The sequence below is a fragment of the Dendropsophus ebraccatus genome, chromosome 2 (genome assembly GCF_027789765.1).
Source record: "Dendropsophus ebraccatus isolate aDenEbr1 chromosome 2, aDenEbr1.pat, whole genome shotgun sequence".
NCBI classification, from domain to species: domain Eukaryota; kingdom Metazoa; phylum Chordata; class Amphibia; order Anura; family Hylidae; genus Dendropsophus; species Dendropsophus ebraccatus.
The window spans coordinates 85,750,954-85,763,645 of NC_091455.1; the positions used below are offsets into that span (position 1 = coordinate 85,750,954).

Consider the following 12,692-nt stretch of genomic DNA (forward strand, 5'->3'; position numbering starts at 1 on the left):
CCATAGACCACAAGGTGCAGCCCGGGTACTACGGTCGGTGGTTACATGAGGCCCTCGTGATGAGAGGTTACATGGGGCAGGCACAATGGCTGCTCCAATTCTGTCAGAGACATCAGCCCCAGCTCGTGAGCCCCGCAGCCCCGAGCCACCCACACCGGCACTTACCGCGTAGCCGCCGCCGGTACGGATCTCCTCCAGCACACATGCAACAGAGACCGATCCGCCCACATCCCCGTACAGGAACCTCCTGGAAACTTCCACACCGGACGCCTATGCCGCCATGTTTAACAAGGGCAATGGAGAACGACGGCCTCTTCCTTATTCAGAAATAAAACCTACGTCCTATATTATTCAATACTCGGCACATTTAGAATTCCTAGTCACAAATTCTGTTGCTTTTTTGTAAGAAAAACAGACAAAAGTTCTGCTTAATGGCTAATGCCCAAAGTAAAGATGGCGGCCCACGCTTCATCCAGAACGCATGCGCTCTAGGGCCGTCCCAGTGACGTCAGGATTGTGACTCCGCCCGTGTAACTCGCTCCGCCGAAGCACCTCATGTGTCCCACTAATCCTCTGTGTGCAGGAATGTGATAGTGTGTATTGCCGCCACATAGAGGCTCCAACTATAGCGGTCTGTAATGCTGGAACTTGTATTGTGGAGACACATTCTAAGGGGTGATCCCATAGTGAGGAGGTATAGGAAGCCGAGGTGTATACACGTGGGTATAGAGCTGTGGGCGCTGTGCCAGTATGGGCGAGGGTCAGGGTTTGGTAGAGCGCATGCTCGGTGATTCCTGCATGAAGTGATTCCTGGGGTGAGCGGCTTCTCTGCGGTTTTCCAGCTTGAGGTGAGTGTCAGAGAAGTACAGGAAGCTGTGCTATAGACTATGAGTGGGGGCAACCGAGTGCCGGGGTGCCCGTATGTAAGACAGCTGCCTTCCCCAGGGTATACATTCTGTCAGTAAAGGAAGAGTCTTTCCTTGGTATCTTATCAGTGTCGGACTGTGGACCCCACTCCCACTGACCGTCCAGCAACTGGGGCCCGCAGACGCTGCGGCAGCTGTCAGGCCTTCGTGACAAAACTATGTCCCGGGAAACTCCGCCCCCGCCGCGGTAAGCCCCGCCCCCTCGACGCGGGTGTTGTCACTCATGCAGAGCGGGGAGAGCAGTCGCTGGGGGACTAGAGGAGCCATACAGATTAGGTAAGTATAGCTTTTTTTTGTTTTAAACACAGATGAAGGGGCAGGAGAATGATGAAGTGGGTAGCAGTATGGTGATGAGGGGCAAAAGGATGAGATGGGTACTACTATGATGATGGAAGGGTAGGAGGATGAAGTGGGTAGTATGATGGGGCAGGAGGATGAAGGGGGTAGTATGATGGGGTAGGAGGATGATGGAGGGGCAGGAGGATGAAGGGGGTAGTATGATGATGGAGGGGCAGAAGGATGGAAGGGTAGTAGTATGATGATGAAGGGGGTAGTATGATCTTGGAGGTGCAGGAGGATGAAGGAGGTAGTAGTATGATGATGGAGGAGCAGGAGGATGAGGGAGGTAGTAGTATCATCTTGGAGGTGCAGGAGGATGAAGGAGGTAGTAGTGTCATGATGGAGGAGCAGGAGGATGTAGGGGTAGTAGTATGATGATGGAGGGGCAGGAGAGTAAAGCGAGTAGTATGATGGAGGGGCAGGAGAATGAAGGGGGGTAGTATGATAATAGAGGGGCAGGAGGATGAAGGAGGTAGTAGTATGATCTTGGAGGTGAAGGAGGTTGTAGTGTCATGATGGAGCTGCAGGAGGATGAAGGAGGTAGTATGATGATGGAGGAGCAGGAGGATGTAGGGGTAGTAGTATGATGATGGAGGGGAAGGAGAGTAAAGCGAGTAGTATGATGGAGGGGCAGGAGAATGAAGGGGGGTAGTATGATGATGAAGGAGTTAGTAGTATGATCTTGGAGGTGCAGGAGGATGAAGGAGGTAGTAGTGTCATGATGGAGCTGCAGGAGGATGAAGGAGGTAGTAGTATGATGATAAAGGAGCAGGAGGATGATGATGGAGGGGCAGGAGAGTGAAGCGAGTAGTATGATAATGGAGGGGCAGGAGGATGAAGGGGGTAGTAGTATGATATTGAAGGGGGTAGTAGTATGATATTGAAGGGGGTAGTAGTATGATGAAGGAGGGGCAGGAGAATGAAGGGGGGGTAGTATGATGGAGGGGCAGGAGGATAAAGGGGGTAGTAGTATGATGATGGAGGGGCAGGAGAATGTAATGTTCTTTGTGTACTGGATTTGGTCAGTAACAGTGTGATGGAATGTTGATAGGCACAGTATGGTGATACAATGTACCTAAGACCCTCCAACTACAACAGCTGCAGGAACTACAACTCCCAGCATTTACTGATAGTCTGCATCCCTTAGGATATGCTTGGAGTTGTAGTACATATGAGCTGCCTCTGTAGAAAGATATAGTGCTGGACCTTGAGGGCTGATGGATGTAACAGAATACAGCCACCAGAAGCCTCTGCACAACAATCAATTGTTAAAGGTTTGTTCTCTCTGAAACTACAACTCCCAACATACCCTTTAATAAAGCTTCATAAGTGTAGGGTATTCTGAGAGTTAGAGGTTGAATGAAAACAAGTGATTCACAAGGGAGTTGTCGCAGATTCAGATGAATCCAGGATAGGGCTGGGCCAGTATGTTGCTTTTTACCGATTCTTCTTTGGTGGACCCCAAGGATCATTTCCTCTGGTGGGCCCAGGTATCCCAGTCCGACATTGTATCTTGGCCAAGGCTGTGTTCACACCAGGATGATGCTATACTTGGCTAGCACATGACTGCTCATTGTCAGAGTGAGGTGGTCAGTGTTGGACTTGGGTACCTGGGGCTCACCAGAGAAAATGATCCTTCGGCCCACCAATAAACAACCAGTAAGATACAGCAGGCTGACCTCTGCTCGGAGGTGCTGAGTGGAGGCGCGTTAGACATCACATTGAGGCAGGCGGGATTCTGAGCGGAGTCCGCGGCGTGGGCTCCACAAGAAATTTCTGCCTGTTTTGCTCAAGTGTTAACATACCCCAACTCAGCTTTCCAAGGATTATGAATACATAAACTAACAATGTTTTGCTTGCAGGTACTATGGGACACTAAAGAGTAGCACAAGTACTGTGACTATCTATTTCCTCTTTTGTTCTATCTATCCATCAGATAGAGCAAAAGAGGAGACAGAGATATTATTAATACAGAGAGCACAAGTAATCTTACTCAAGAACCAGGGGCACAGGTAGACATGGAGGGATCCTGGATTCTGCACAAGGAGGTTGAAGAGGAGGAGGGAGCGCTCACACAGAAGGTAACCCTGCAGCTGCCTCACATATACAGCCTGCACAACGTACAGGCATAACGGGTTAAGCAAAAGGCAGTCTGCGCCTGCACCTATGTATATAACCATGAGGCTCCTAATAGGCTGTTATAGTTACATACAGTGGATGGACAGAACAAGCAGACATTGGCTTTCTCCTCTGCCAGTCACTGTTGTGGCTGCACGCAGGATTCTGCCTCTGGCCACAAGAGAATTTTTTTTTGAGTCAAATGACCTATTATGTATGTATGTGTATGTATGTGTATATATATATATATATATATATATATATATATATATATATATATATATATATATAATATTATAGTGTGTAGGGGAGGGGGCCCCATGAATCCCAGCTACGCCCCTGGAATACAGTGCTGTGGGGTGTTACAGGTAGAGAATACAGCGTGTTGTGTGGTGTTACAGGTAGAGAATACAGTGTGGTGTTACAGGTAGAGAATACTGTGTGGTGTTTCAGGTAGAGAATACAGTGTGCTGTGTGGTGTTACAGGTAGAGAATACAGCCTGCTGTGTGGTGTTACAGGTAGAGAATACAGGGTGCTGTGTGGTGTTACAGGTAGAGAATACAGGGTGCTGTGTGGTGTTACAGGTAGAGAATACAGCGTGCTGTGTGGTGTTACAGGTTGAGAATGCAGGGTGCTGTGTGGTGTTACAGGTAGAGAATACAGTGTGCTGTTACAGGTAGGGAATACAGCGTCCTGTGTGGTGTTACAGGTAGAGAATACAGTGTGCTGTGTGGTGTTACAGGTAGAGAATACAGTGTACTGTGTGGTGTTACAGGTAGAGAATACAGTGCTGCGTGGTGTTACAGGTAGAGAATACAGTGTGCTGTGTGGTGTTACAGGTAGAGAATACAGTGTACTGTGTGGTGTTACAGGTAGAGAATACAGCGTGCTGTGTGGTGTTACAGGTAGAGAATACAGTGTGGTGTTACAGGTAGAGAATACAGCGTGCTGTGTGGTGTTACAGGTAGAGAATACAGTGTGCTGTGTGGTGTTACAGATAGAGAATACAGGGTGCTGTGTGGTGTTACAGGTAGGGAATACAGCGTCCTGTGTGGTGTTACAGGTAGAGAATACAGCGTGCTGTGTGGTGTTACAGATAGAGAATACAGTGTGCTGTGTGGTGTTACAGGTAGAGAATACAACGTGCTGTGTGGTGTTACAGGTAGAGAATACAGCATGCTGTGTGGCGTTACGGGTAGAGAATGCTGTGTGGTGTTACAGGTAGAGAGTAGAGTGTGCTGTGTGGTGTTACAGGTAGAGAATACAGCGTGCTGTGTGGTGTTACAGGTAGAGAATACAGCATGCTGTGTGGTGTTACAGATAGAGAATACAGCGTGCTGTGTGGTGTTACAGGTAGAGAATACTGCGTGCTGTGTGGTGTTACTGCAATGTATGAACACAGCCTAAATGTTCTGCAACAGCTTTGGGTGGGGAATAGGAAGGGTGGAGGACTGTGATGAATAGCTGAGGGAAAGCAATGCATTCTGGAACCTGTAGTACTAAATACAACTGATAAACCAGGAAGTACAGCTACAGAATACAGAACAATCTCACATTGTTTGTGTTTGCTGAGCACAGAATGATGCAGACAGGGGGCAGGGCGTGATGTCAGTGGAGGCTTGGCTGGATCCCCCAATCCCCTGAGTGATTCACCATCTCTCGCCAGCCTCTTTAGTTTACACCTGAGCTGCAAGGAGTGACAGAAGCAGCTGCTGCAACGTCACTGATTGTGCAAACGTCCTCAGTGAAATTAGAGCTATGTTCACATATGTTGAAATTTCATTGCAGTAATGCAGCATCTTCACAAAAATGATGCAGTAACGCAATTAAATTATGCTCAACGGCACAGAGGATCAGAGCCGGAACTGCCAATCCCTCCTGGACAAAAAATGAGATATAAACACTATGGGGGAGATTTATCAAACTAGTAGTGAAACTGGCTCAGTTGCCCCTAGCAACCAATCAGATTCCACCTTTCATACCTCACAGACTCTTTGAAAAATGAAAGGTGGAATCTGATTGGTTGCTAGGGGCAACTGAGCCAGTTTCACTTTACACTAGTTTGATAAATCCCCCTATATCCCATGTAAGATAATATCGGATAAACTCCTTATTGATGCTTGATTATAATATGTGCGTGGAGATGAAAAGAAAAAATAAATAAATTAAAAATGTTCTATACTTTATTTTTAATATCTGCGTGCTGCATGCTGGGGGGGGGGGGGGAGGACCACAATTACATAATAAAGTACTGCAATTAATTCAGTAACACAATGAAACTGCAATGTGTGAACACAGCCTAGATGTTCTGCAACAGATTTGGGCAGGGTGGAGCACTATGATGAACAGCTGAGGGTAACCATTGCATTCTGGAACCTGTAGTACTGTGTAGAACTGCTCAACCAGGAAGTACAGCCACACAATACAGAACGAAGACCCCTAAAGCAAATGGATTTTTGGTAGTTTCAGAACTGGATTAGACAGGTGAGGAATGCTGTATGCTTCTGCAGCTATTTTATTTTTTTACCTCTACCTAGAGTTCCTCTTTAATTTCAGTAGGGCCAGTGCCTGTCCATGCACCTATACATCAGGATTCCAGTAGGTGGCGTGGAGGGCACAGAGGTGTTGTGAACAAGCAATTTACCATATATATATATATATATATATATATATATATATATATGTTTATCCCAGGCATGTTTACATTTACTACATCTACTAGAAGTTTGTTCCAAGCATCCACTACTCTTTTGGTAAAATAACATTTTGGCATGTTACTTCTGATCTTTCCCCCAAATAACCTCAAATTGTAGATCTTTGTTCTTGTATCCATTTTCTCATTAACCCATAAAGTACCAAGCCAATTTTCATTTTTGTGCTTTCATTTTTTCTGCCTCGTTTTTAACCCCCTAAGGACAGAGACAAATTTTATGAATATGACCTGTGTCACTTTATTCATTAATAACTTCGGGATGCTTTTACCTATCCGGCTGATTCTGAGATTGTTCTCTTGTGACATATGGTACTTTACATTTCTGGTAAATTGGAGTCGATACTTATAACGAATCTTTATTAAAATAAATAAATAATGTGAAAAAATGCATTTTTCCAACTTTGAAACTTTTCTGCTTATACATAAAATGGTTATGCCACATAAATTATATATTAAATAGCATTAGTAACATGTCTACTTTATGTTGGCAGCATTTATTTAACTATCTTTCTTTTTTATAGACAATAGAAAGCTTAAAACGTTAGCAGCAATTTTCCAAATTTTCAATAAAATTTCAAAATCAGATTTTTTTAGGGACCTGTTCAGATTTGAAGTGTATTTGAGCGGACTGTATGTTAGCCCCACAAAGCACCCCATTGCAGAAACCACCCCCACCCCACCCCCAAAATCCAGAAAGTTTTTTATTTTCTGTGCAGTTCTCTGCGGTTTATAGAAATACCCCATATGTGGCCCTAATGCGCTATTTGACTTTTGGCTATTTGGCTATTAGCTTTTGGACGCTGAATTTCACTGGAATGGATTTCAAGAGCCATGTCGCATTTACAGAGCCCTCGTGCTGCTAAGACACTGGAAACCCCCCACAAGTGACCCCATTCTGGAAACTATACCCCTCAAGGAATCTAACAAAGGGTGCAGTGAGCATTTGGACCCCACTGGTGACGGGCACAAATGTGAAACAATGTGACGTGAAAGGGACAACTTTCATTTTTTCACTTTCATGGCACAAATTTGCCCATCATCAAGGGGTCCTCACTGCACCCCTTGTTAGATTCCTTGAGTGGTGTAGTTTCCAGAATGGGGTCACTTGTGGGGGGGTTTCACTGTCTTGGCAGCACAAGGGCTCTGTAAATGCAACATGGCGTTCATCATCCATTCTGGCCAAATCCAGCCTCCAAAATCCAAAAGGCGCTCCTTCCCTTCGGAGGCTTGCCCTGGTCCCACATGGCGCTTTATGTCCACATGTGGGGTATTTATGGACTCAGGGGAAATTGCTCTACACATTTTGAGTTTTTTTCTCTTTTAACCCCTTGTGAAAATGAAAAATTCAAGGCTAGACCAACACTATAGTGTAAAAAATTTAATATTTATTTTTCACGCCACATTGTTCCACATTTGTGCCCAATTTGTCACCAATGGGGTTCATATGCTCACTACACCCCTTGTTACATTCCTTAAATGGGTGTAGTTTCCATAATGGGGTCACTTGTGGGGGGTTTCACCTGTCTTTGCAACACAAAGGCCTTTTAAATGCAACAAGGCCCTCGAAATCCATTCCAGCCAAATCCAGCCTCCAAAAGCCAATTGGCGCTCCTTCCCTTTGGACGCTTACCCTGCACCCACATGGCGCTTTATGTCCACATGTGGAGTATTTTCGTACTCAGGGGAAATTGCTCTACACATTTTGTGTTTTTTTTATTTTTTTATCTTTTAACCTCTTAAGGACTTATGACGTACCGGTACGTCATGCATCCTGAAGAGGTGTTCAGAGTGGGGCCGCCCGGCGACCCCGCTCTGAACCGCCGTGGTCCCGAGTGCCGCGTGTAGCCCGGGGCCGCTGCTATTAGAGGGCACAGCCCGATCGCCGTGCCCGCTAATACAGTAATCAGATGCAGCTGTCAAAGATGTCGTTGTCCCGGAGGAGCGATCCACACATCTTTACTGGCCGGGTGTCAGCTCCAAAATGGCGCTGATCCCGACTCAGCACTCGGATGCTTTCGGCTGCAGCAACCGAAAGCATCCGAGTGCCGATCTCTTTGATCTTTGCTGTATTACCATACAGCAAAGATCTCAATGAGAGATCAAAGTGTATATAATAGAAGTCCCTTAGGGGGGCTTCTAGTATAAGTGTAAAAAAAAAAAAGTGTTGTTATTAGTAAAAAGCCTCCTCCCCTAATAAAAGTTTGAATCACCCCCCTTTTCCCATGTTTTAAATAAAAGTAAATAAATAAACAAACATGTTTGCTATCGCCGCGTGTGTAATTGCCCGAACTATTTATTAATTAAGCACATTCCTGATCTCGCACGGTAAATGGGGCCAGCGCAAAAAAATCCCAAAGTGCAAAATTGCGCTTTTTTGGTCGCATTAAATCCAGACAAAATGTAATAAAAAGCAATCAAAAAGTCGTATATGCGCAATCAAGGTAACGATCAGTAAAGTAAACATTGGCGCAAAAAGTGACACCTCACACATCCCCATAGACCAAAGGATAAAAGCGCTATAAGCCTGGGAATGGAGCGATTTTAAGGAACGTATAAATTTGTTAACAATGGTTTTAATTTTTTACAAGCCATCAGATAAAAGAAAAGTTATACATGTTACATAATGTAATCGAAACACGTTGAGGAACATGCATAACAAATCAGTTTTACCCCATGCGTTTTTTTGTTCAATTTTACCACACTTTGAATTTTTTCCTGCTTTCGCAGTATACTTTGTGCCAGGGCTGTGGAGTCTGTAAGCCGCAGCTCCTACTCCAACTCCGACTCATGAATTTTATCAGGACCGACTCCTGCTCCTTCATAAATGGCCGGTCATATACCAGGGGAGTTATTTATCACACTGGCTCAGCAGCTTCTCCCTAATGTCCTACATGATCCTGGGGCGACTTCTGAGGGAATAAAGGAATACTGTATATAAAGCAGATTCTCCTGTGTGTGCAGTGGATGCAGCCAGTCTCCAGCCTCCATGTCCTGAACAACTCACAACTAGACTAGATGGAGCAGGTGGTCTTTTCCTGCTGACAATCTTCTATGTTTGTAACTAAATATTCACCATACTTAAAGAAACACTGCTAACAATGCCAGATACCTGTAATATAGAGGTCAGCCATACTGATATAGAGAGGGGTCACACATAGTGATATAGAGGTCACACAGTGATATAGAAGGTCACTGTGGGGGCACGCAATAGCACGCACACACACAGCCTGCTGCAGCCATAGCATACACACACACACCCACACAGCCTGCTGCAGCTATAGCACATACACACAGCCTGCTGTAGCCATAGTACACACACACACACACAGCCTGCTGCAGCCATAGTGTGCACACACACACACACACAGCTTGTTGCAGCCATAGCACACACACAGCCTGCTGTAGTCATAGCACACACACAGCCAACTGCAGCCATAGCACACACACACAGCTGCAGCCATTGAACACTGAAGAAAAACACACAATCTTCTCCCAGAGAGAAAACACCACACTGAGGACAGAGGTTACTGCTACACTACTTATGTCTTCTCCTCCTCCGCTATATTACACAGGATAACTTCATATTACACTGCTGCTCATATACAGTCATCCAGCATCCAGGAAGAGTACAGCACAGATCTCCCCCCACACAATGGACTCTTCCAGCTCAGAAACAAACTGCCAAATAGTGACCAACAACTTTTCCATGACCCCCCTTATCTAATAGGGCCAGTGTCCTATGAGAATGTTGCTCATAATATATATTCATGAGCAAAACTTGTAAAATTCATATTAAAATTCAATTCTAAATTTTTTAAAGATTTTTTTAAAGCTGGAGTCGGTGCATTTTTTTCCGACTCCAGCCAAAGCTAGCTCCGACTCCGGCCAAAACTAGCTCCGACTCCACAGCCCTGCTTTATGCATATATTCAGCCTGTCATTGCAAAGTACAATTAGTGACGCAAAAAATAAGGGCATATGCAATAAAGATACTGACACATCCATTTTTGCTTAATCTTTCATATACTCTTCTTTGCAGAAATAATATAGTACAATTTCAACATATATCAACCGTGTGAGTAAAGCTTTCATGGGACTTCGTCCTGGCGTCCTCCTTAGGTTGCTGATAAAGTCCTCATGTTAGCTTCAACGGCAGAGACCTCCACGATGGTACGGAGGCCAGATAGCAGCGTCTTACGTAACCACGCGTGCGGTACATTGCGGTATCTTCCAAGTTGCTAGTAGAGTATTGTTGTACCGTCTACTAGCATGATATTGATACATCATGCCGGGCAGGGAATCAATCTATTACTTGCCTTTCCCATCTGCAAGGTCTGCAAAACCGCAGACGTGTGAACGCAGCTTAAGGCGGAACTTTTAGGAGGTTAGAAGCACATGTCTCTATAGCACACTGGGTGCTGAGGATGAAGATAATTTTCTTACCTTGATCCTTAGAGCCAGTTTGAGGATATTTGTTGGTTATTTCAAATGCAAATAATTGGGGTCCGCAAGGGCGGATCGATGCAATGAGGGTGGTAGCCCTGTCCCCAGTGCAACAAATATCCCAAAAATGGCACTAGGAATCAATGTAAGAAAATAACCTTCATCCTCAGCACCCAGGAAGATATCAGCAGGTTGGATGCTTCTAACCTGCTGACAGTTTCCATTTAAAAGGTGGGACCCATTTTTTTTATATGGATAATGTAAAAAGATTTATAGAGCTTTCCTATAGTCAGAGCCAGAGCTAAGAAACCAAAGCTGAGCTCCTATTATCCCCTCCCAAAAAAAACTTCCAAACTCCACTGGTGTCACTCACCACCCCTCTTGAGTGTTTAGAGCGCTATCCTGTCCTTCTTGGTGTTTCCATTCAAACTTTCTGATAATCTGGCACTATATCCAAGATGCTGCCAGCCAGGAAACTACATCTTCCAGCAAGTACCTGTCCCAGTCATAGACTGATGCCTGATAAGCAGAGTGCAGAGGGCATTTTACATGCTCCTTACCGCTCTGCCGTAGGACTGTATATAATGCTTCTACGCAGCAGCAGAAAAAGACACGGCTGGTATACCTTGTTCCATCGCTGACATCAGTGGTGGACTTGGCTTGCTCTCACTAGGGCAGGTCCACCTCTCAGATGAAGAAGACCACATGGGCATTGTCTTCAAAGGATTGGGGAGTAAAGAAGGGAGATGGAGTGGACCTGCAGATGAGGACTTTTCAGCACTTCATGGGGGTGAGTTGCCCTGAAAACTGCTGAAACACTGCACATTGCTTAGTCAGGTTATATTACAGACTTACATAGCTAGCGGTTAACTTTGTATTGGTGAAAGAATGTTTTTGAGCAGTTTACCCCTTTAAAGCTGAGAGAAGTAGCTTTTAATGCTCTAATTGTGATTTGCTGGCCTGCATAATAGCTGGAATTAATCTATTGCCCATGTGCACTCATAGGAAGTCAAGCAGAACAATATTTACTTAGATAATTTATTTCCTCAATTTACTTTTTTTAGGATGAATAAAGGCAAAGAGCTACCTGGGGTATTAGTACAGGAGATTGGAGGATATAATGGAGTCATGGAAGAACATGTGGACTTTCTCAAGGAGCGCTTCTCTCTGATTACTATGGAACAGTTAGAGGAAAATAAGGAAAAGTTAGCCGAAAAAATTGTATGCATATTTAACTGGTCACATAAACCCGATGTTACCAGCGAGCTTCTAAAATGCCTGCCTAGGCTCAAAATAATAGCAAGTGCTGGAGCAGGAGTTGACCACTTGGATATAAAGATGATTTCAAGTTATGGTGTGAAAGTGGCAAACACACCGTTTGCTGTGACCAATTCTACAGCAGACTTGGCAATGACATTGCTTCTAGTGTCAGCCCGCAATTTCTTGGAAGGTAATGTTAATATACAAGACTTTACATTAGATGCAATGTTTGTACCTAGCACGAGGTTCAGATTAGACATGCTGAAGCTAGTTCTGTAAAGGAAAAAATGGCGTGCATTAAGACTAGATTTGTAGAGCATACATGGATGTGTTTCCCAGTAGCAAATGATGCATTTGAAGAGGCCAATATAAGGATGGGCGTAATACTACAAAATGCAGGAGCCAGCTGTAGATTGTTTATAGTAGCCAGACAATAAAAACTATAATAAAAAGCAAAGTTAAAGAGGGTTTCTGTTGTTCAGTGGTTTTCTGATGATCTCCACTTTGTGGTCCTGTCTTGACACAAAAAATGCCTGCTCAGCAAACCGCTGGTGAGGGGGATCACCAGCGATGACTGACTGGGCATTTCAATGATGTTGAGTTTAATAATTAATACCTAATCATGATGCTGGGAGCTCTGAGGTTTGGTCCACAGAACACCGTCTGTACATGGACAGAATTCTGCGGATGTGTGAATACCTAAAAGTTATAATACAGTCTCCTGACTGTCTGCAGATTGGTTAGAGGTAATGTTAAAGACATTACAGTGGTTTGCTAATGCAGACATCATTTTTCTGTTTCAGGTTCGGTTTTCTATTAATATTTCATCCTTTGTAATATTTTGGCAGTATTTTGGTTCTGCTTATGAATATGGATACTATATTTTTACATGA

General features: G+C 44.5%; 1 protein-coding gene across 4 annotated transcripts in view; it reads left to right on the forward strand.

The window, feature by feature from the left end:
• Positions 1 to 568: 568 nt before the first annotated feature.
• The window catches only part of LOC138784545 (probable 2-ketogluconate reductase), a 36,023-nt gene continuing 23,899 nt past the window's right edge, over positions 569 to 12,692 (forward strand). Inside the window, exons 1-2 of one of the 4 annotated variants that reach the window (XM_069960142.1) lie at positions 569 to 593; positions 11,604 to 11,989. In XM_069960142.1, coding sequence (XP_069816243.1) covers positions 11,605 to 11,989 — 385 coding nt within the window. In that variant the 5' untranslated portion in view covers positions 569 to 593; position 11,604. The other 3 variants (XM_069960141.1, XM_069960140.1, XM_069960139.1) reach the window with 3 other exon arrangements.